The 22,607-nt window shown below is 38.7% G+C and overlaps 1 protein-coding gene across 1 annotated transcript; it reads left to right on the top strand.

Annotated features, from left to right (window-relative positions):
- The first annotated feature begins 3,916 nt into the window (after positions 1–3,916).
- LOC134755505 (uncharacterized) lies at positions 3,917–6,212 on the top strand. Its single transcript, XM_063692059.1, has 3 exons — positions 3,917–4,064; positions 5,101–5,421; positions 6,020–6,212. The coding sequence occupies exons 1-3, from the start codon at positions 3,998–4,000 to the stop codon at positions 6,184–6,186; spliced, it is 555 nt and encodes a 184-aa protein (XP_063548129.1). The 5' UTR covers positions 3,917–3,997; the 3' UTR covers positions 6,187–6,212.
- The last annotated feature ends 16,395 nt before the right edge of the window (positions 6,213–22,607 follow it).

Genomic DNA, 22,607 nt, shown 5'->3' with positions numbered 1-22,607 from the left:
TTTAATTCGATTATTTAAGGGCTATATCCCCTTAGTAGAGTAGTGCTGTGGTTTCTCATGAAGGCATTCAAGTGTGAAGGCGAGCCAATAGCGTTGATTGAGTTTCGTGAAGTAATTTGCGTGAAGTGTGGGAATGTGCACGGGTTAAGTTGTTTGTGTCACTCGAGTGGTCATAAGTGAACGTGAATGGAGTCAAATTACTTCAGTAAGTAAGATTAATATGTTCGTTCATTAATGTGGTGAATACAGTGAGAAAGTGGGGAAAACACTTGAATAAATAAAAATATAGAAAAAAAAAATTGGTGGGTGAAATGTATACAATCTAATTATATTATTGTATAAAAGCCATAATAGGCATGTTGCTTTGACTTTTACCTAACTACCTGTCTAATTATTTAACATGTTTGGTCACTCTGGAAAGTATAGCTTTCAAATCTATTGTTAACCACAAACTGTGAGCATAGAGTAACTTATACTAGAGCGGTACTGTCATAGCATAGAGTAACTTATACTAGAGCGGTACTGTCATAGTAAATTTTGTAACCCCAGTAAATTCACTGCCATCTGTCGACACACTTTAAAACTAAAAATAAATATTTATAAAAATACGATAAAATGTATTTAAATATGGATAAATGATTTTTTTATTTGCATTAATTATTTTTATGATTTTGACCCATGTTCTTTCACTGATATGCGTTAAAATTGTTAAATAACAAACGAAACCGTCAACGCCCTCTATACGAGTGTAGGCCAAAACTAGTGGCGCCCTCTGATCGAGAGTCAAATTTTCGTGATTTTCGAGGCACGTTTTTTCCTTAGACTGTATCCATCTATTACGGAGTTATATCTATCTTTGGTCATAGTAAATTTTGTAACCCCAGTAAGTTCACTGCCATCTGTCGACACACTTTACAACTAAAAATGAAGATTTATAAAAATACGATAGAATGTATTTAAATATAGATAAATGTTTTTTTTTATTTGCATTAATTATTTTTATGATTTTGACCCATGTTCTTTCACTGATATGCGTTAAAATTGTTAAATAACAAACGAAACCGTCAACGCCATCTATACGACTGTAGGCCAAAACTAGTAGCGCCCTCTGAACGAGAATCAAATTTTCTTGATTTTCGAGGCACGTTTTTTCCTAAGACTGTATCCATGTATGCGGACACTCCGTCACAACAAAACGTGTTCACTGCGCAACCTATTCATAACTTAGCTGTTGCCTACGACTTCGTCCGCATGGATTTATTTTCCGAAACACACTTTCATATAGTAAATTACGTAGACGTAAGCATATATGTCAGTGTTGACACTGCGTCAGTGACTCATATTGGTACGGGTCACGTACGGGTACTGGGACTAAAAGCCGGGCATACCGTACCGGACCGTGATCTTCGTCCGAACTGTTTATCTCTGTCTTGCTTTTACTTATGGCTGCGTCCTTAACGAACGTATCGGGACCCCCTTCCACTCGATCGAACAGGCCTCGGACCGTAGTAAGGTCGCGGTCCGGTACGCCCGTCTGTTAATAATTTTAGAACGGCATAGTCAAGGGCAATGAAAAAATTGGTAAGAGTGTACCAATCCGCCTGGATATTGGGCAGTGGCGATAAGCAAAGTGGCCAATAAATTGATACAGTACATAATGGATAATGATCGACGGCCCGATAGCCGAGTAATGAGAGTGTTTTCGTGTACTGATAGCAAGACTGTCAAAATATAATCAACACTCGTTATCTAGAATTGGAACTATTAAAATAGTAGGTACTAATATAATTTGACACAAGTTTTAAAAGATTCATGTGATATAAGAATTGCAAAGCTTATTTTCTGCATTTGACGGCATCAACTCATCGTATTTTATTACTCCTTTGATATATGATAGCTTTCACTGGCGTTGTACAGTCGCCATCAGATATATCGGAGCGGCCGAGGTGCTCACAAATATCTGAACACGCCTCTATTGTCAAGGCGCTAGGTGCGTGTTCAGATAATTTTGAGCACCTCGGCCGCTCCGATATATCTGATGGCGACTGTACCAAAGAACCTACGAAGGCTATTTTTCACCTACCCAAAATCCCGGCTTTGTAGTTGTTTGTTGGGACAAGGGCCAGCAAAAAAACTAGATAGTTAATAAAATAACTAGTTACTCATAATCGTTTAGCTGATAGTGTTGTCTGCGAAGTGAAGCACCTGCTCGGCGCTGGGAGAGGGAGGGAGCCAGGGAGGGCAGCGAGGGCGGGAGGGGTAACAGACACCTGAAACAATACACACGTGTCAGTATTTGCTGTTCGATAACTAATCTTTATTATCGTCTAATAATGTAGGTATATGTAGGTACAGATTATCCCTGTTTATTGTCTTTAGGTATGCTAATTTAAAAAATGTTGGCTCGTTGGTATTTAATAGGTAACAACAGTAATGACAATTGACAGTCAGTAGAATTGAGCAAGGACGCACTATCATATAGTTGACTGCAATACCATCTTTACCATAAGGGCACACGGGGCCCTTGCCCGGGGCCCCATCCTCAGGGGGCCCCGAAGTACAGACAGTAACAGTATATTTGATTACCCATAATAAATAGATCATAGTAGAAAAATGTTAGTTTAATTTGCTTTCTTTACTTTCAAAAGGGCCCCAAACTTATGTGCCCAAGGGCCCCAGCATAGTTTAGACGGCCTTGAACTTGAGGGTTGCCTACACATAATTTTGTTAGGTAAAAAGTTTTGAACACTCCCCGCAAATACAGTAAATTCTCGAGAGCACTCACCGCATGCTATACATACCTACGAGTAAGAGGACGAGGCTACGAGGGTGAGTATAGCCAGTGAATACTTTTAGCTAAAAAAAAGCCTAGCTAAACGGCCGGGTGATGGATTTAAAATTATCTGTGCAAGCTCTTTTTCTCTTGACAAGAATGTTGTATCCAAATCATTTGTATCATCATCATCTTTAACACCCCTTCCAATTCTGAAAGGTGGGTAAAATGATTTCCTATTTATTATTACTATTGCTACTTACTTTGGCAGGATTCAGTATTAACATATAGTGCATTATTGATATCTCGCTCGTTAAGGATAAGAGGTAATACGTGCAGTAGTTAACCCAATAACGTGGTTAATGGTGATCGATGGTGTGATAAGGAGTGAAAGTGCCAACTGTGACGTCACGCCATAGCTGTTCGCAATTCATGAATATTTGAACTAGCCTTGTGATACTTATTTCGATTTTAACTTACAAAATAAATAAAAATAAATTGAATTCCAGATGTCAATTTTGTCTCATGTTCACTTTAATCACCCGTGCATCATGGTAATCAGTAATAATACATAATGTTATGTGATTATGTCATAATCTCTCAAGGGAATCAAAATTTATAGGGTACTTTCCGTTGACCTAAAACTATAAAATTTGCCAAGCAAAATCATCTTACACTACAAGTACAAGGAAAAATTCCAAAACTAAGAAAAAAAAGTGGAAATAAACCTCGGTGGGCGAGTTCGACTCGCACTTGCCTGGTTTTTATTATATACCCACATAAAGTATATATTCCCAAAACCTTCACCTTTTGCGGGATCTAAATCAAATTTACTTTAATCGCGAAAATTTCGGCTTTATCAGCGGTAGATCATTTTAAGTATTTACCCGTGAGACTCATCCCAAGAAGGTGTATCATAAGTATCATAACAAGCAATTAAGTTGAACATTCGAACAGGATAAGCCAATCAGCGTGTAGGCGCATCAATTACTGACCCACCTCCCTTTGGCTCTGCGCCGTGCTCGTGCTGGATGTTTTGATGCCACTAACGAGACAAATTGAATGCGCATAAAAAAGGGATTACCTTAACATGTTTTCTCACTGATTGGCCTGTGGATAAGCAATTAAAGGGATCGTTATTTTATTCGATAAGGATTAAGACTAATTGGGCAATCAAGTGTGGCAGCTAGATGCATTTCCCCGCTGGTGTTTGGTGTAGTTGCAATGGCGCGTTTTTTGGTGGCCTGGAGTATTTTGGTAATGGCAGGGATGGCGGCGGCGTCTATGGACTGTGAGTATGGAGTGCGTATCTTGGCTTTTTATGATTTTTAGGTTCAGTAGCGTAACATACGTATTTTTCCGAAATGTGCGCTTTTCGAATCGACATATTCAAAAATTACCTTTTTCCAAGAACGTTTCTGAAATATTTTCACACAAAAAAAGGAACATTTTGCCTCTGCACTGGATTCGCGAAAGTTTTAAGACAGTAAACTTTTTGGAATTCGAGTTTTTTACCCTGCTGAGACAAAGCCAAAAAAATAGGGTCATTAAGAAACTGCACATTCGTAGAATTCTTTACCTTTGAAGAGGTTTTATATTAATGAAATAAAACTATGAAAACGGATTATATCGCGTATATTGAATTAATATAAATTATATAATTATATTAATATAATTATAATATACGTCCCATCTCATAATTTTTGTATGTGGGTATTTTTGCTCATTGTAGTTTTTCCTGTCACCCGTTGATCACGAACGGTAAAGGGTTCGAAACGTCGTTCATCATCATCTTCCTCGCGTTGTCCCGGCATTTTGCCACGGCTCATGGGAGCTTGGGGTCCGCTTGGCAACTAATCCCAAGAATTGGCGTAGGCACTAGTTTTTTACGAAAGCGACTGCCATCTGATCTTCCAACCCAGAGGGGAAACTTGGCCTTGTTGGGATTAGTCCGGTTTCCTCACGATGTTTTCCTTCACCGAAAAGCGACTGGTAAATTTCAAATGATACTTCGTACATAAGTTCCGAAAAACTCATTGGTACGAGCTAGGGTTTGAACCTGCGACCTTCGGATTGCAAGTCGCACGCTCTTACCGCTAGGCCACCAGCGCTTCAGCGGTTCGAAACGTCGTTATGTATTATAAATTTAATATACTCGATATAATCCGTTTTCATAGTTTTATTTCATGAGTAACTATCGCGGTAACCGAAGACGATATTAGGTTTTATACTTATTAAAATTTCCTAGCTTTTCAAAGATGATTTCTTTAATTACTGGACTAGCTTGACTTTGTTTTTCAACGTTTTCATGTTTTATCAATTTGCAGCGGAGGGCAACGACCGCCTGGGCCGCATCCGTAACGCCCCCATGCCCGGCACGCTCAGCAGCGTAGGCGACGTAGAAAGTTCGCCCCCCATCTACCGCCCCGGCAGCCAGGCCTACGTGGTCTCCCAGTTCGTGAAGCCCAAGCCCCCCCACCAGTACTGGGAGGAGGAGACGTCCCTGACCATGGTGCCGGAGAACAAGAACTGCCTGCTGTGTGAGACTGTAGACACGGGCGCGTGTCGGTCCATGCCCTCGTGTGTGTACTGTGAGCCGACTGTCACTGCGCTGTGTGAGCGTTCCACGCCATGTCTCCGCTGCACAGGTGACATTGCCATTTTCTCTACTTGTGCAGACGGTGTTTTCTTATATGGTTGTACTATCCAAGCGGAATAAGTAGGTCATACATAACGACTTCATTATAATAAGAAACTAACATTTTGATGCGATGATGATGATTGCGAAAAAAATGCTTCTTACACGCTGCTTGAAGTGCTCAAGAACAGATACCTATAAATATGGCGTTTTCGTGATAGGACCTATAGTAAATTTCAGACAATAATTTTTTTTTCCTCGTATGTCTTAGCAAAATATATGTCAAGTAGGTTGGATGGAGCAAAGAAAAAGAAGAAGAAGAAGAGAGGTTTAGACAAACTACCAAATGCGCTTCAAAACTATAGATGACCTAGGTCCTAGAGGAAGGGTGGCTAGAGCAACTCCCCCATCGTGTGCCTTTTATCAGTAACTCACTAACTCAGCAAGGATTTTAAGACACTTAGGTACCTACTTATGTAAGTTTAGCCAACGGTCAGGACAAGACTATTGGATGAAGCTGCATATATAACGTAGGTACGACCGGTCACTGCAGAATCGGCCGTTTCTCGGCTGTATATAGTGCTATGATGCTGTGTCTGTTGTTACAGTGATCAAGAATCCGTTCTTCAAGTGCATCCCGGGCGAGAAGTACATGGATGAGTGCGACTCGTGCCGCTGCATCGACGGTCACTCGGGCTGGTGCACCAACCAGTTCTGTGAGTTCAGAGCGCTACACATCTACGCCGCTCGTCTTTCTGACGGCGAGTACTATTAACAACAATAAACTATTATTTGTCTACATTTCACAGAATTTCTTTTATACACGGTGTTTCCTGTAACAGGAGCAATAAATTAAACTGGAGGCTGTACGCCTAAAACTGACCAACATTTGTTCAGCAACTTTTCAAAATTATGAAATTTTTAGATTATACCTTTTTCATACTAATTAAATATTATTTTCAATGTACGCTGCCATCTGTGTGTTTGACGTTGCTTGTCACCCTTTAAACATAACAATTTTTTGCAATACATTGCGTCTTATAATAAACTTTAAAGTGTAATGAAAATACAAACACAAGTTATTTTTAAAAGTTGCTGAATAAATGTTGGTCAGTTTGAGGAGTACAGCCTACAGCTTAATTTAATGCTCCTGTTACAGGAAACACCCGGTATATGCCTCTAACGAATTCTTGAATATTTTGAAGTCAAGCCGAAAGTCTGATAAATGTATAGTAGTTGGGAACACAGAAAGCGAGCGAGCGGTGAAGCCGGTCTCTAACCGATTGTCCCAATCACTTGAATGACTCAACGTCCTCAGGGATTTGCTCGCATTAGCGAGCAAATCAATTTGAGCAATCAATTTTAGCAAATCATTAGCAAGACACACGATGAACAAAAGTCGATAGAGACAAATCATACACTCCAAATATAGACTATCCATGTTTTGATCCTGATGACCCTGTCATGAGGGAAGGACTAGCGAGAGAGAGAGAGAACGAGAGAGATTTTCGCTTATTCCATGTCGTTTAGTCAGGCTGTAAGAGGTTTGCCGTGCTTGTGCTGAATGTTATCTTCATCAAATTTTGGTCATTTTTGTCGGTAAACTTTTTGTCTTGAAGAACGGATTACATGGAATATGGCACTTTTCGCCGGAAAATCAGATCCGGCCAAGATTTGCAGTGGGTGACCGCTGATTTAGAGTTTTTACCGTCTGTCCCTCACCATTAGACTGTTCAAGAGAGACGTCAAAATCATAACCCCTAGTAAAAATACATCTGGGTAATAAATAAAGCCCCTCTGTATTCCATTATCACCAGTACGAGTAATTTGCACTATCTGCACCCCAGAAGCCAGACTTCATTATAAAAACATTACCGCATTGTGCGACTATCAGCCTACGATAATCTGCTACATCATAATAATCTACACTACTAAACAAACAACCTATTTGCGACTAAAGTTAGTACAAATCTAGACTTTATTGTATAGTGTTAGGGTTTAAAGTAGCTAGGTGTGTTGGTGCAGTAAATGCAGTTTGTGTCGAGGATGCGCGTGGACACAAAGCACGCGCCCGAGCGAGAGGATTATTAATATTATATTTATTTGAACTAACAAAACGTACAAGTTTTTTGTGGCTTCCCTTAATTATAGTTTAGTCAGCTTTCCCTCGGATTCAGTCGTGATTTTTTATACACTGAGTATTTTACTCAGTATATTATACACTAGCTTTTGCCCGCGACTTCGTCTGCGTGGACTTAGTAACCCCAGCTAGAGTAAGAATAGCGCCTGGAGAAAATCTTATAGCAATTATTCAATTTGAGCATATTATGCACACAAATTAGCAGACACTTCATTAATTATCACAATTCCACCCCGCTTTTTACTTTCTTAAGGGATGATTTTCGGGATAAAAACTATCCTATGTCCTTCTCAGGGACTCAACCTATCTCTATGCCAAATTTCATCTAAATCGATTCAGCGGTTTAAGCGTGAAGAGGGAACACACAGACAGACAGACAGACTTTCGCATTTATAATATTAGTATGGATATGGATAATCACTAACATTTTGTATGAAAAATGATATCAACATCAACAGACACCAAGCCTAGACAATTTTATCCACCTTTTTAATGTAGGTACAATTGCGTTGTCCAAAAGTTGTTCCAACCTTCCAACAGCTAGATATTTGGGAAACAGCAGAGAACTATTTACGAGTCATAACATATCTTGTTTGTAGTATAGAGTAACTTATACCAAAGATAGATATAACTCCGTAATAGATGGATACAGTCTAAGGAAAAAACGTGCCTCGAAAATCAAGAAAATTTGATTCTCGTTCAGAGGGCGCTACTAGTTTTGGCCTACAGTCCTATAGATGGCGTTGACGGTTTCGTTTGTTATTTAACAATTTTAACGCATATCAGTGAAAGAACATGGGTCAAAATCATAAAAATAATTAATGCAAATAAAAAAAATCATTTATCTATATTTAAATACATTATATCGTAAGTGTGTCGACAGATGGCAGTGAATTTACTGTGGTTACAAAATTTACTATGACAGTACCGCTCTAGTATAAGTTACTCTATGCTTATACGGAGTTATATCTATCTTTGTTTGTTATCTGTATGCAGAATACTTATGTCTATGTAGGTCTCTTATTTAATAGGATATTTCAAGTGTATTTTATTAAATGCCTACTATTCTATAACTACGTAGATTAAATTATTCAATGAGGCGTATAGTGCGACATAAAATAGTAGAAATTAAATAAAATGGAACTAAAAAAATCCATACTAAATTGTTGCCATGTTTAAGCATTTTACGTCAAAAATGTGACAGTTACGTATACGTAGGAAGTCACCCTCAATAATTTTCTACAATTCATTGTCGGACTATAGTTGTAGTAACAAATGCTTTACGTGGGAAGTATTACTATCCCTGTGGTCTATTTCATCTCTAATTCTAACACATTCAATACGAAATTGAAAGCAATTCAATATCAGTGATTACTTGTATCATTGTCACCGTCCAGCGATTTAGTTCAGCAGCACATTCGGAAAGTTAACATGGAGGTTAACGATCCGTATGATGTCAACTTACAATAACTGTCTGTAGTTTACGGAAGCCAAGCTTGACTTCACATTAACTTCCTTTTAATAAACCACACGCTTCGAGGAGTAACGACTTAAGGAGCTATAGAACACATAAACGCATACAACGTTGTTCAAAATGAAGTAAGTATGGTGTGATGCGAGCTTATGGCGCCGACAAAGATGCCGCTCTGATCGCGAAGAATCTACTGAACCTACTCACTCGTATGTCCGGCTTCGCAAAAGGCTCTAAAAATACGCATTTATAAGGTTTGCATTTGACTAACTCAAATTAACTCGTATTTTTTGCAATATTTTGACAATTACCTTGCTAATTGAATGGAATAGTTTGCAATCCTTGCCGCTTAAAGATGGTTATTTGGTATTAGGATTATCTCTCTGGGTGGCCACTAGGTTGAGTCGCTACCGGGTACTTGCGGATTACGTATTGTTTGAGTGTGGACTGCAGTGGTAATTACTTTTTAAGATGGTTACGATTAATAACTTGCCCTTAACTACAAAAAAAATGTCTTAAATCTACCCCTGTATAGTCCCTCTTACAATTGAGCAATCCTTTATTTTACCCCCTAATAATAACTTCGTCGAAATGCACGAATACAAAAATATGGTTACTTCTATTTAGATATACGAGTAAATCCAAAAGCTATTTAAAAAAGCAATTACAGAATATTTTCGAAGAGAAACTGCTAAAAGGGTCTTAAAGTTAAATAATAACCGTAAAAAAAGTTGTAAAAAATGTCCCAGTTCTTTTGTGCCGTATGTTATTTGATGCCAACGATAAATTGTTTCCGTTCCGCAATAGAAACACATTTGTTGACAAAAACATATCGATATGGTATCCATTACGCATAATGGCAGTGAATGGGTGCGGTTTGCATTTGCACATTGTCGCGAGTGAATGGAATGGTGAATGAGTGAGCGGAAGTGAGAAGTGTCATTCGATGCGAAGTGACGACTTTAGGGATTCAGGTAGGCAGTTTCAGTTACGGAATATGTAATCCCACCAAAAACATTTCATGTAAAATGTTGCCAAGACGAAACCATAAGGCTCGCACTGTCAAAAAGTTATCAGATCTTTTGTAGAGACAAGCTTCTAACTCTACATGCCCTAACTTCACAAACTCTACACCTTAGTCGAAATATGTGGCTTGGCCGTTTCGATATTGTCACATGGGCGTAAGGTGAAAAATGAATTCACTATAAATTGTTTTGTATGTAACAAAACGGCCAAGCCACATAATTATTTTAATTATATTAAATTAACATTTACAAGGTTAAATTTTCTCTATATTTATTTTATTTAATTTTTATTGCACAAAAGAAAAACCTTACAGTACAAAAGGCGGACTTAATGCCATAAGGCATTCTCTACCAGTCAACCTTAAGGCTAAGCAGAGAGATTGTGGGCGGTGCTACAAATACAACAACAAAAATAAAATAAAAATGACATATAATCACATATATACAAATAAAATACACATATATACTATATATAATATATATAAATAACGACGAGACCCATTATGAAACTAATAAAAATACACTAAGAGACTTTCATTCCGCTAGCACTAAGCTGTACGAATTTATTGATAAAAATTTCAATGGATTAACTTGTCACTTTTAGAATAAAGCCTACTCAATATTTCTCCACATGTGTCCAAGTAACCATCGATAACCCGCTCCACTCGAACTCTTACAAAGTGCATCCGTGTGTTCTGGCTATAATAGAGACGTGTCTTTGTGTGTGTGTGTGTGTGTGTGTGGTGGCGACGCGCAGTCTGGACCGCCCGCCGCGCCATTGTGAGCGCGCCTTTAGGCGGAACTACCATTGGACTTCTTTCTGCTGTGCTCTGGAGCGTCTTGCGAGATTCAGACGAGAATTGGGTGAGATTGGTAGCAGATTCGGAAAGCGTGCAGTTTCCAGTAGATCGTGTGTTAAAAACCTGGAGCCTGATTCAAATTTAATAGCTAATAGTTTTGATCTTATTTTGATACTACCTTGATGATGGCTCACGTGCGTGAAATGCGCGCCAATCACGAAGTAGAACGGCAAGGTCGTATCAAAACCAGTTTACACCCATAACAAATTACTTAGAATCGACCTCCTGGCTACTAATAAACGTTTCTCGGAACTTACACCTATCTATATTATGTGCGAAGTATAATGGTTTGAATCGTTATTGTTTATCACGAGATTTTCGCCGACGGAAAATAACTTGAGGTAACCTAAATACTAATGAAATACATCTGCGAATAAATTCAAAACTGTGTGTGTATAGGTATATTAGTTCCTAATTAAATTAAATGTTTAAAATTCTATGTGTGGAGGGAGTCAAATGCTATAGTCAAGAAATTTGATTTCTGTGAAGTGTATCAGGTTACGATCCTGGCCGCGTAGCCAACATGCCAATCGCTTACGCCTCGTAGCGATCGAAACGCAACTGTCACTGTCGCACAATATCGAAGAGTGATAGAGAGGAGTGTACAGGTTTTAAAAGGGTCGGCAACGCGCGTGTAATATCTCTGGTGTTGCAGGCGTCCATAGGCTACGGTAACTGCTTACCATCAGGCGGGCCGTATGCTTGATTGCCTCCAACGTGGTATAAAAAAAAAGAGAGACACAAAGCGTTTCGTTGTCGTAGCGATAGCGATTGTCACCTTGGCTAGGCCGGCTGTAGTGGTGTAGAGTGAGTTTTCAACCCTTGGTAACGCACCGGCGCGTACGCACTCGTTATGAAATATCAATATTCCGGCTTTGTCCAAATATAATAACACCTATTACAACATAATAACCGCCTTACTCCCTTCTGTCTGCGCGGGAACCGCTAATGAGACCGCCATTGTTGGTAATCTTGCTTTCGTGTTTGTTCAGACGTTTTTGAGTGCTTTAGAGTGCTTTTACGGCTTTGTTATTTATTAAACTATAGCTAATGTTTGGTAACATTACTATTTTGGCTAATTCATTGTTATTGTGGTACCTATTATAGGCGAGGTAACTACCTACATATAGGAAATTTGTGGAAGCCCCATTATCAACGGCAAATTCCTATAAGTATAGAACATTTAGACATAGTGGCGCAGCAGTCACACTTTGTTACTGTTTTAAGTCGCTGCCAGTCCACTCTAGGTATTTACATATTTTGTTTTATTTTTAGGGTTCCGTACCCAAAGGGTAAAAACGGGACCCTCTATTACTAAGACTCCGCTGTCCGTCTGTCCGTCTGTCTGTCTGTCACTAGGCTGTATCTCATGAACCGTGATAGCTAGACAGTTGAAATTTTCACAGATGATGTATTTCTGTTGCCGCTATAACAACAAATACTAAAAAGTACGGAACCCTCAGTGCGCGAGTCCGACTCGCACTTGGCCGGTTTTTTTTCTTAGTCAACAAGACATATTATAATAATTATTTATGTGCAAAACAGATATGTAATATATTAAAAGGGTAGATATTAAGAAGGGATAATAAAAATGTGGCTAAATATGTACAATCCCATTTACACAAGTAACCAATCTCGCAAGATGGCTGCTCAGCCTACAATTTGTAACAAAATCATTTAAAAAAACGGTTAAAAGCGCACCGTGCTTATTAAAACCCAACAATATCTCTTCATCAAGTTTGCTCTTTCAAGTGCCACAATGCCTGTCTATTTAATAGCTATTCCGTTGTACTTAGCATTTGTACTATTTGTAGGACATTATTAGGAGGTCATAATGGAGTATAAAGGCGTGTCCACACGCTCGATTGCACACAGATGCGTGGAATCGCACAAATGGCCCAGAAACCGCATTCGCACGACAAAAAAAGCGATTTTTGTCGCTGGCTGAGAAAAGCTACACCTCTGAAGACATATTTAGATTTCCGTCTTATTGTATTGGAATATGGTGCAAATTATGTTGGAGTGCTGTTGACACAAAAACGTGATCTTAATATTGAATTGAGTTCTAGTCGATTGAGTTGTTTGGCTATTGTCAATGGATACAGGATGGTAAGTGGGCGTTTTCTATAATAGATATTGAAAACCTGATTCTGACAGATCCTGGTAAAAACACCAGGCTCACAACTTAAGTAACCGTGTCTTATTTTGTAACGTAGTGTACTTGGGTGTTTTCTAAAATAAATATTGAAAACCTGATTCTTTCAAATCAGAATCACTAGTATATACAATCCTCATGATAATAAAATGTCCCAAAAACTTGTATCAAAATTTTACATTTCACTACGTCACACCTACAAGTGAAAAAAAAATTCACACTAAAACGTAGTGACGTAATGAGATGGACATTTTGGGACCTTTTTAAATGGCAGGATGGAGAATGCTGTCGATTCTGAGTAGAATGAGCCCGAGAATATCCAAATTTGAAAGAATCAGGTTTTCAATATTTATTTTAGAAAACGCCCAAGTCCACCACGGTGACCCGAATTTTAGTGTTCGCTGAAACTCAGGAAAACTAGCTCGATTTTAAGAATAAGTCACTCCTGTGGGCAGTAGTTAGCAGCTAGTAACACAATAGGGATACCCCTGTATGTGAATAATGGTTTAATCAGAAAATTATGTTTATAGCCCTTCAATTTGGGTATGCCCACAGTAGAGACTTGGAGCGCGTTTCAGATTTTAATTTCGTTATGAAACGGTTGTTGATATGATCTGTCAGCTGTCAACAGTGACATTTCTGGAGTAATAGAATTGATAGAACATGTCATATTCTATCCATAAGTTTCGTAACAAAATTTTTAAATCTAAATCATGCTCTTGAACCTAATTGCTGAGTATGACACTAACTGCAATTTATTTAAGAACTGCCCCTATTGCGATATGCGATGCGTCGTTGAAGTATTTGAGTCACGGCACGCTCACGCCTGTCTCTGGCCGTCACTCGCCGTCTAATTGCGAAGTATTTCGGAAGTTGGCAGCGACTCGCGGCTTACATTCATTTGATTAATTTGCTACCGATGACAATTCAATGTATCGTATCGTCGTCCACACTGGTTATTTGTAAGCCTTGTTGCTTCTTGTTGAAATGTCTAACGAAAAATTGTAACCCAATTTTGACAGCTAAACATGATAACGCTGTACGGCGCTATATGTTCCCGGCAAAGGAGCAAAGCTCATCCTCACTAAATACATGGCACACCAAGAATAAGCGGGCATCTCGTTCGTTTCTTCCGAATGTGGAATGAGTTGCCTCCTGAGGTATTTCCTTTGCGCTACAACATGGGATTCTTCAAGAAGCGGGTATTTAGGGTTCTTAAGGGTCGGCAACGCTTAAGTGGCTCCTGTGATGTTGCTTATGTCCATGGGCGACGATGACCGCTTCCCATCAGGCGGCTCGTCTGCTCGTTTGCTGACCATCATATAAAACAAAAGTGTTACGATTTGATCTTATTTTGATACGACCTTGACGCTGATTGGTGTTTGCGAAATGAAGTCGTGCGTGAGATGCACCAACCACCAAGACGATTGTCAAGGTCGTATCAAAACCAGTCCAAACCCATAACAAATTGTTAAAATCTCTTTCTTACTCTGTAGTGTTGTGTTCCCGATGGTGGATACAGTTCGAGAGCTACAAAACCCTTATAGACCGGCAACGCAGAACTTCTCTTGTGTTGCGGGTGTCCATGGGCTACGGTAATCGCTGCCATCAGGCGAATCGTCTGCTCGTTTGGCTCCTGTATCACAAAAAAACTCAGTAGGGTTCCGGAACAACGGTAGGAAGTTTTAAGTCATTAACTGTCAACAATGCCACTGTATTAATAAATAATACTACGACAAAACGTTACTTTTGGCAGCTTCTTCGATTGGTACAAACAAAACATGTGTCGCATGTAGTGTTGAAGTGTAAGCACATTAATTAGGCACCTACATTAGTTATTACTGGGGAATGAAAACAGATGCCAAATTAATCAGCATGTGAACAATCCCGCGCTCGTATGGTTTGTCTAATTTGGTAGTCATAATGACTACCCACCTGGGTAGACACCTAGACACGCAACTTATACCTAATTTGACACAACCAATTTTTTTAAGGTATTTGCGTTATTAATTTCAAGAAATATAGAAGTAAAAAAATAAGTACCTAAGTCATATTATTTTTAACAAAATTTCTAACGCTTCTTACTTTATAGGTGTGTCAAAAATGGAATACATGAAACTAGACATTGCGATGTACAGTGTACACCCAGCTGCAAAATTGAATGGCAACTTTATCAATGAATTCGTTTTAGTGTATCCGTGCAATTTTGCAGCTCCCTGTACATAATTAGGTATGTGGTAAGTGCGATGAACGCCATCCTACGACACTACTAACACCCACACATTTATCTTGCTATTAAATACTATAAACACGTAGTATCAATAATAACGATCACCACTACAATCACTAGACCAAATACTTAAAAAAAACTTATAATATGTAGTTTGTATATCACCGTTATCACCAAAATACCAAATCCTCAATACAGGGTGTTTCATTCTCAACGTTCAGAGCGCTGCTAAAATATGTAGGTCACACTGAACACATTTTATTAAAGAGTCATATCCAAAAACGGCTAATCAGATGATAATTTCATAGATAAATAAATTAGCTTCTTATTTTTTCATGTTAACGTTAAAAAAAACTCGTATTTGAGCTTAGTCCCTCAGGAAAAGTTATTTAAATATGACCGACTTATTCACTTCGCAAATGACGCCTAAACGTTGAGAAACACCGTGTAGTGTACGAGGTTCTTCCAGGCATCTGTTCCGCAGCAGACGGCGCTCGCGACTGCGCGCTGAAACAGCAGCTGAAGGCGGCGCGTGCGCATGGCCCGGTGCTGCGTGGGCTTAACTATCGTTTAGTTCTTGGCGTTAACCTTCGTTTAATCACTTTTTTACATGTTGTTCAGGTGCACAGGAAAAGAAAGTGAACTAACGTAAAAGTATTACAGGTTTAGAATGCAATAGGTATAAATTCCAAATTGCTGAATGAATTGCTATATCACAAAATCTTAATTATTAACTGTATTGAAAATATACATCAATACCGCTTTAAGTTTCATACTCGAAAATAGTATTCAATTAAGATTCCACCTACCAATAATATTTACCAGAAACGTACTGAGAGAGAAAATTGGGTTTATATAGTATTTATTATTAAAATTTATAAAAAGCTTAGAATAAATCACTAAACGCCATAGGTTTGCTGATTTTTGTTGCCATTCTTGGACTCGTAACGTAACTCGAATAATTAATATGCTCTAGTTCTTCATTTAAATGAGTTTTGGTGTGTACTTATAAAATACACTTATAACTAGATATGGATAACACATGCTGTTAAATAGCGTAATTAACCTGACCTTGTTATTTATTTCGGTGTTTAGCATTATGAAGTACATGCAGCTCGATGTTCAACATACTTTTAAACTCATTTATTAGATACTACGTGTTATAAAATGTATATAAAACTAACTACAATTATAATAACTAAAGCTAAAAATTAAAAATACCTATCAAAATTTTGTGCCCTTGGTAGGGTGCCCATCACGCAGGCATTCTATGGCCAATCAATCTTGATGTTCAATGTTCTGATTGGGGCTGCCTCAGATCACCTTGCTGAAAGGGATCACTAGGGCGGTTGCTAGGCTGCGATCATTAGTAGTTGTGCATGGTTATTGCCTTCTTTCCTGGCAATGTGATCGAAAAGATCAAGTGTTTTTACCTTACCATACATTAACATCTCTTTAATCCGTTTTCTTTCAACATCTTAAAAACCTTCTAAACCTCTTCTCGCTTCTTTCTCATAAGAACCTCTAGTAATACTAAGACTACCAGCAGAAAAGCACCAGCTAACCCCATCCATGGTTCCATGTAGATACTTATTGAACACTATTTACAAGGTATTATACCTACTGGGGAAGGTTTTCATATTCGTAGATAAACTTATAAGCGTCATAAAGTTATAAACTATATTATAACTAACTATATGTATTTTTTAGGGTTCCGTACCCAAAGGGTAAAAACGGGACCCTATTGCCAAGACTCCGCTGTCCGTCTGTCCGTCTGGCCGTCTGTCCGCCTGTCCTTCTGTCTGTCTGTCACCAGGCTGTGTCTCATGAACCGTGATAGCTAGACAGTTGAAATTTTCACAGATGATGTATTTCTGATGCCGCTATAACAACAAATACTAAAAATTACGGAACCCTCGGTGCGCGAGTCCGACTTGCGAGTGCGACTGCTTGGCCGGTTTTTTATTTATTTATCGAACCTGCTCTCAAAATTTAACGAGAATCAGTTGAGAATTGCGGCCTGTAGAGGAGAACATCCGGACATACGAAAGCATTTTTGCCCAAGCTGAATCGGAGACCTTCGCTAGCGCTCGGTCAATAAATATCTAAATAAATGTTTATTTTTTTTTTATTTTTTTTTTATTAATTCAAAAAATTTACACAGCATTACAGCGAACTAATACACTGAGAAATTTATAATAGAAAGTATTTATACAACTAGGTACATGATACAGTCTAGAAAGGACAACAGAACAAATGTAAGAAAAAAAACTAATACAAAAAAGATGATTCACGCTTATCCATCGCCTCACAGTACTTCATACATTCTTTACACAGATCCATCCAACTACTTGCAAATAAATCACATTCCGGTGCTGATGCGAGGAGCGCGTTGATATACTGTAGAGCGCGGACAAGTGGTGATTTGCCATGAGACATAGTGCGCGTTTTAGGCACAGCTAATAGGTGAGGACTTCGCGGTCGTAAATTAATTTGGGCCTTAGCTATAGATGGTACGAACAGGCGTACGAGCTGTGCAACCAGTTCAAGGCAGTCCGAGTTCCCCCGTAAGACATTACATACAGTAGTCAAGAGCCCGTAGTTACGCCTTACCTCTAAGGAATTAAACCCCAAAACGCCAAGCAGGAACTTTGATGGGTACAAATATGGGTAATACCCGTGAATCTTCTTATATAAGAACCGCAGAAAGGCTTTTTGGATTTTTTCCAGAAGCAGGACGTACTTGTCTTCATGCGGGCTCCAAACGACCGAGGCAGCTTCAAGTTTACTCCGTACTAACGCAGTGTACACTAATTTAATAGCCCTGACGTCATCAAAATCTCGCGCATTCCGAACTACAAACCCTAACCTCTGGTAGCAATTATTGGCTAACGCTTTCATGTGCTCATGAAAGTTGAGCTGCGTGTCGAGGATGACACCCAAGTCACGTATAGACTCGACACGAGTTATGGGATCAGGACCTAGCAGGTATTGGGCGAATAAGGGACTATTGGCACGGCTGAAAGTCATCACGGAGCACTTTGATTTGTTAAAAAGGAGCTTGTTGTCAATGCTCCACTGATGAAGGCGGTCAATATCCTCCTGCAAAGACACACAGTCGGACAATTGCTGCACTCCATAAATGAGCTTTAGATCGTCAGCATATAATAAACATCTGGCATACTTAGGGACTGCAGCTAAGTCAGTTATCATTATGCCAAATAGAAACGGACCTAAAATCGAACCCTGACTGACTCCGGAACGTGTGTGGTAGGCTTTCGATACGAAGCATCCATGCTGCACGTACTGCTGTCGATCCCGCAGATAACTGGCAAACAACCGGAGCAGCTTCGGCGAGAAGCCAACGCTACATAGCTTGCTCAACAGTATGTCGTTATCCACGCGATCGAAGGCCTTCTTAAAGTCGAAGTACAGCACGTCAACTTGTATTCCCTTATCTAAATGTTCAGAGACTGAGTCAACCAGAGTTAATAGGTTCGTTTCAACAGATCGCTTGGGCCTGAAGCCGTGCTGAGAATCGCATAGGTAAGGTTTTACTTGAGAAGCGACAAGTCTATTTATGATTGACTCAAACACTTTTGCAACTGAAGATAGAATGGCTATAGGGCGGTAATTCTCGACCTCTGACGTTTCACTCGATTTTGGGATGGGACGCACTCGTGTAATCTTCCATTGACTCGGGTACTCTCCAGAACCAAGAACCAAGTTGAAAATATGAAGTAGTGGCCCAGTTAGCCATTCCTTACACCCCTTGATAATAAATGCAGGTATGCCATCAGGGCCAGGGGAGCTCTGAGGTTTTAAATGAGCTATACCAATTATTAGATCCGCAAGGGATATCTCATTTACGTTTATGTAGTTTGAGTTACATGTTGAGTCATTACGGATAATGTTTTCATGGTCAAGGAGAGGTTCAGACGGAAGAAAAACACTTGAAAAAAAGTCTGAGAAGGCCTGGGCTGCTTCAACCCCTTCGTGCATCTTTCCCTTATAATTGACCTGCGATTCAAATCCTCCTTTAGATTTTAGACTGCTCACATGTTGCCAAAATGCCCTAGGTTCGGAAGTTATCTTGCTTTGAATACGACGGACATAAGTATCATAGGCTACTGTGGTTTTCGATTTTACAGCTGCCCTTAGCCTAGAAAAATCTTCATATACCGCACTGTCACCTGTTCGCTTCCATTCACGGTGAAGATGAGCTTTACGCCTAATATCCTTTATTAAATCGGCTGTAAACCATATTGGATAACGTGTACGCGCTTTCTCAGATCTGCATTTCCTAGGTATACAAATGTCGAATATGTTGTATATTATCTTATAAAAGTGCTCCAAAGCAGTGCTGACTTCGCGACTTTCAAGAACTTCTTCCCAAGACACTTCAGAAATCAGTTGGTAAAGGAGTGTATAGTTTCCTTTGGGGTAGTTCCAATCGAGTCTCAAGTCAACATTGCTTGGTTGCAGCTTAGCAGTTATAGAACAATCTTCCACAGATCGGCCTAGCCCGATCGATTTAATATGAAATGGCAACACACGACTTTTTTAGCTACAGTTCCAATTCCAACTACAGGTTAATTAACTACAGTTTAATCACTTTAACCGCTCGCGACACTACCGGGCCGGCACCCACACGCACATGCCAGACATGCCCACGCGCATTACCCTACACAGCGTGTCCAGCTAATCAGACCTGTCACAATATACAAACTACTCCTTCCTACGGGTCAAATATAAATGGCGATGTAATTAGCCACAGATGCTTACCGTACACAGCCCGACCATCAAGCGAGACTCATCACATTATACACCCTACTCCATACCACGGCTCAACTATAATTGGCCAACGTCGAAATCCACAGACACCTACCCTACACAGTGCGGCCAGCGAACTAGACTCCTCAAACCATACACACTTCTCCTATCCACAGGTCTTCTGTAACTGGTACTTATATCCAGTGAATCGGACCCATGGTTGTACAGAGGTAGCTAGGGTGGAGAGGTTTTTGTATTTTGGTTGTTTCAGCTGTAGTTAACGTCTTGCGGCGCCTTATTTAGAGTCCTGAGTTTTAGCGGCTCGCCGTCTGGTGTGAGGGCAGATTAGTTTATTTAGAACTGGGGATTTGGGTTGATTAATTAATTTTAATGGTTAAATTGTTTAAAAAGAACCCAGTTGTATTTTAGTAACTAAATTTTTATAAGCTTAATAATAACATCGGACTATAAAGTTGTAAACATTTGGTTACAATCTTACAATACACAAGCAATTTAAAGAAATAGAATCTCTTTATATAATAACAAAAAAAGTGACCCTTAAATTATTCTTAATAACCAACGTGTTTACTGTATTACTAATTTAAAGTAACATATTTTTACCGTTCTGGCACCACTTAGGTACGTTATTTTTAATATTTGGCCCGCGGGCAGCGTGTTTCGTTAATAAGGATACCTTTTCACAGGACTTTCTTTTAACATTGTTTTGTCGCGGAGAGTATATTAGTTTTTGATTAATCGCCTTGTTCATACTTACCCTTGAAATAAAACTATGAAAACGGATTATATCGCGTATATTGAATTTATAATACATCCCGACGTTTCGAACTCTTTACAGCGTTCGTGGTCAACGGGTGACTGAGGAAAAATTACAAAGTGCAAAAATACCCACATACTAAAATAATGAACAATCATAGACTACAAACTTTAAGGCTGGTTGTACATGAAAAATCGGTTCATAAGGCTAGTTATACACTATAATTATTTTTCAAGTAAAGATATATATATATATACGCGATAAAAAAAAAAAACCGTTTTCATAGTTTTATTTCATGAGTAACTATCGCGGTAACCGAAGACAATATTACATACTTACCCTTGTTGATTCTAGCCCCGGTTTCCCCTATCTATACGAAAACACTTGTAACAAATTCAAATAATTAAACACAAACGTAATCAATCCGCACATGCTTCGTCATTACACAAATGTAAACCGCACAAGCATCGTTATGATTCTATTCTACATTAACACAAACTACATATACATACTGTTACTTCAAATTTTTATCTTATTTTATTTATTTTCGCCCTCTTTTATAAATTTATTGACTTTTCTCTAGTCTATTGTACGCAGTGCTATATTTGTCTACCGTTCTTCATCAATTCTCATCTACTCAAAGGTTAACTGGAAGTAATCCCTTAAAGGGATAAGTTCGCCTTTGTACTGCCTATTTCTGTGCCATATTTGTGTTCTATGTCTTTGTACAATAAAGAGTTTATACATACATACATATACATACATACATATAATATCTGGAACAATCCTCGTCAAAACTAACAACAATAAAACAGTGACAAAACAATTACAACAACGAATCAAGCAGTTTTACTTTTGAGTACTACCTGCAACTTCCAATTACAAACGTGGGATGAATCGGTACATTTGTGCGACAGATCGCAGGATGGCAATTGCAGCTACATTACTGCTGCGAGTGCGGCCACTGCCACTGTCAATTTCCTTGAGAAAATAAGTGATAGATTGAACGTCTCAAGAGGGAAGAATAGCTTTGCGATCCTAGGTACTTTTTTGATGAAATTTTCATTTTGGGAGGAAACGGTTTCCACTATCTAAATATTAACAAATCATTTTGATTTTGATGTTGATCGCTTCAGCATAATATATTTTATAGGTTTCGCTAAAAAAAATAGCAAATTTTGAAAAAAGGAAACCCGTCTTTCATTGTGTCAATAACGTACCAAAAAATTACGGAGAATGGAAAATATTTAGAAGTGGAAAAACATTTTCTCTTTTTGTATGGACGATTAGGGTAAATCGTCAATTACGGGCCACCGGCTAATAACTGGCCACCCTAAACTAAAAATGAATTATATTCACCTATAAACATAATTCATTCATCATTATACGACATTATACGATCTAACGACAGTGTACGACAAGTAGTACAAGCTGAAATGTACCTATATTTTACCTGTGTGAAAATTGTATACATGTGATAAATACACTAAACTAAACTAAACTAAACATTGTAGTATAAGATTTCATTATTTATTTTAGTTTCAGTTTAACTTATTAAATTCTTATTTTGTGAAATTGGTGCATTGTGCAATATTTTCAATTTGCAACATACCTGTTTCTGTTATTGAATTTATAGTTTAGATACCTAAAAACTTCTTACTACTCAAAACTAATTATCTATAATTAATAACTAATTTACTCCCCTACTACACCGCGAGCAGCATCAGACTCTCACCAAATAAGCCCTCTCGTGCGCATTTTGCAACA

The sequence above is a fragment of the Cydia strobilella genome, chromosome 2, assembly GCF_947568885.1.
Source record: "Cydia strobilella chromosome 2, ilCydStro3.1, whole genome shotgun sequence".
In the NCBI taxonomy this organism is placed as follows: domain Eukaryota; kingdom Metazoa; phylum Arthropoda; class Insecta; order Lepidoptera; family Tortricidae; genus Cydia; species Cydia strobilella.
This window is presented reverse-complemented; position numbering and strand designations above follow the sequence as displayed.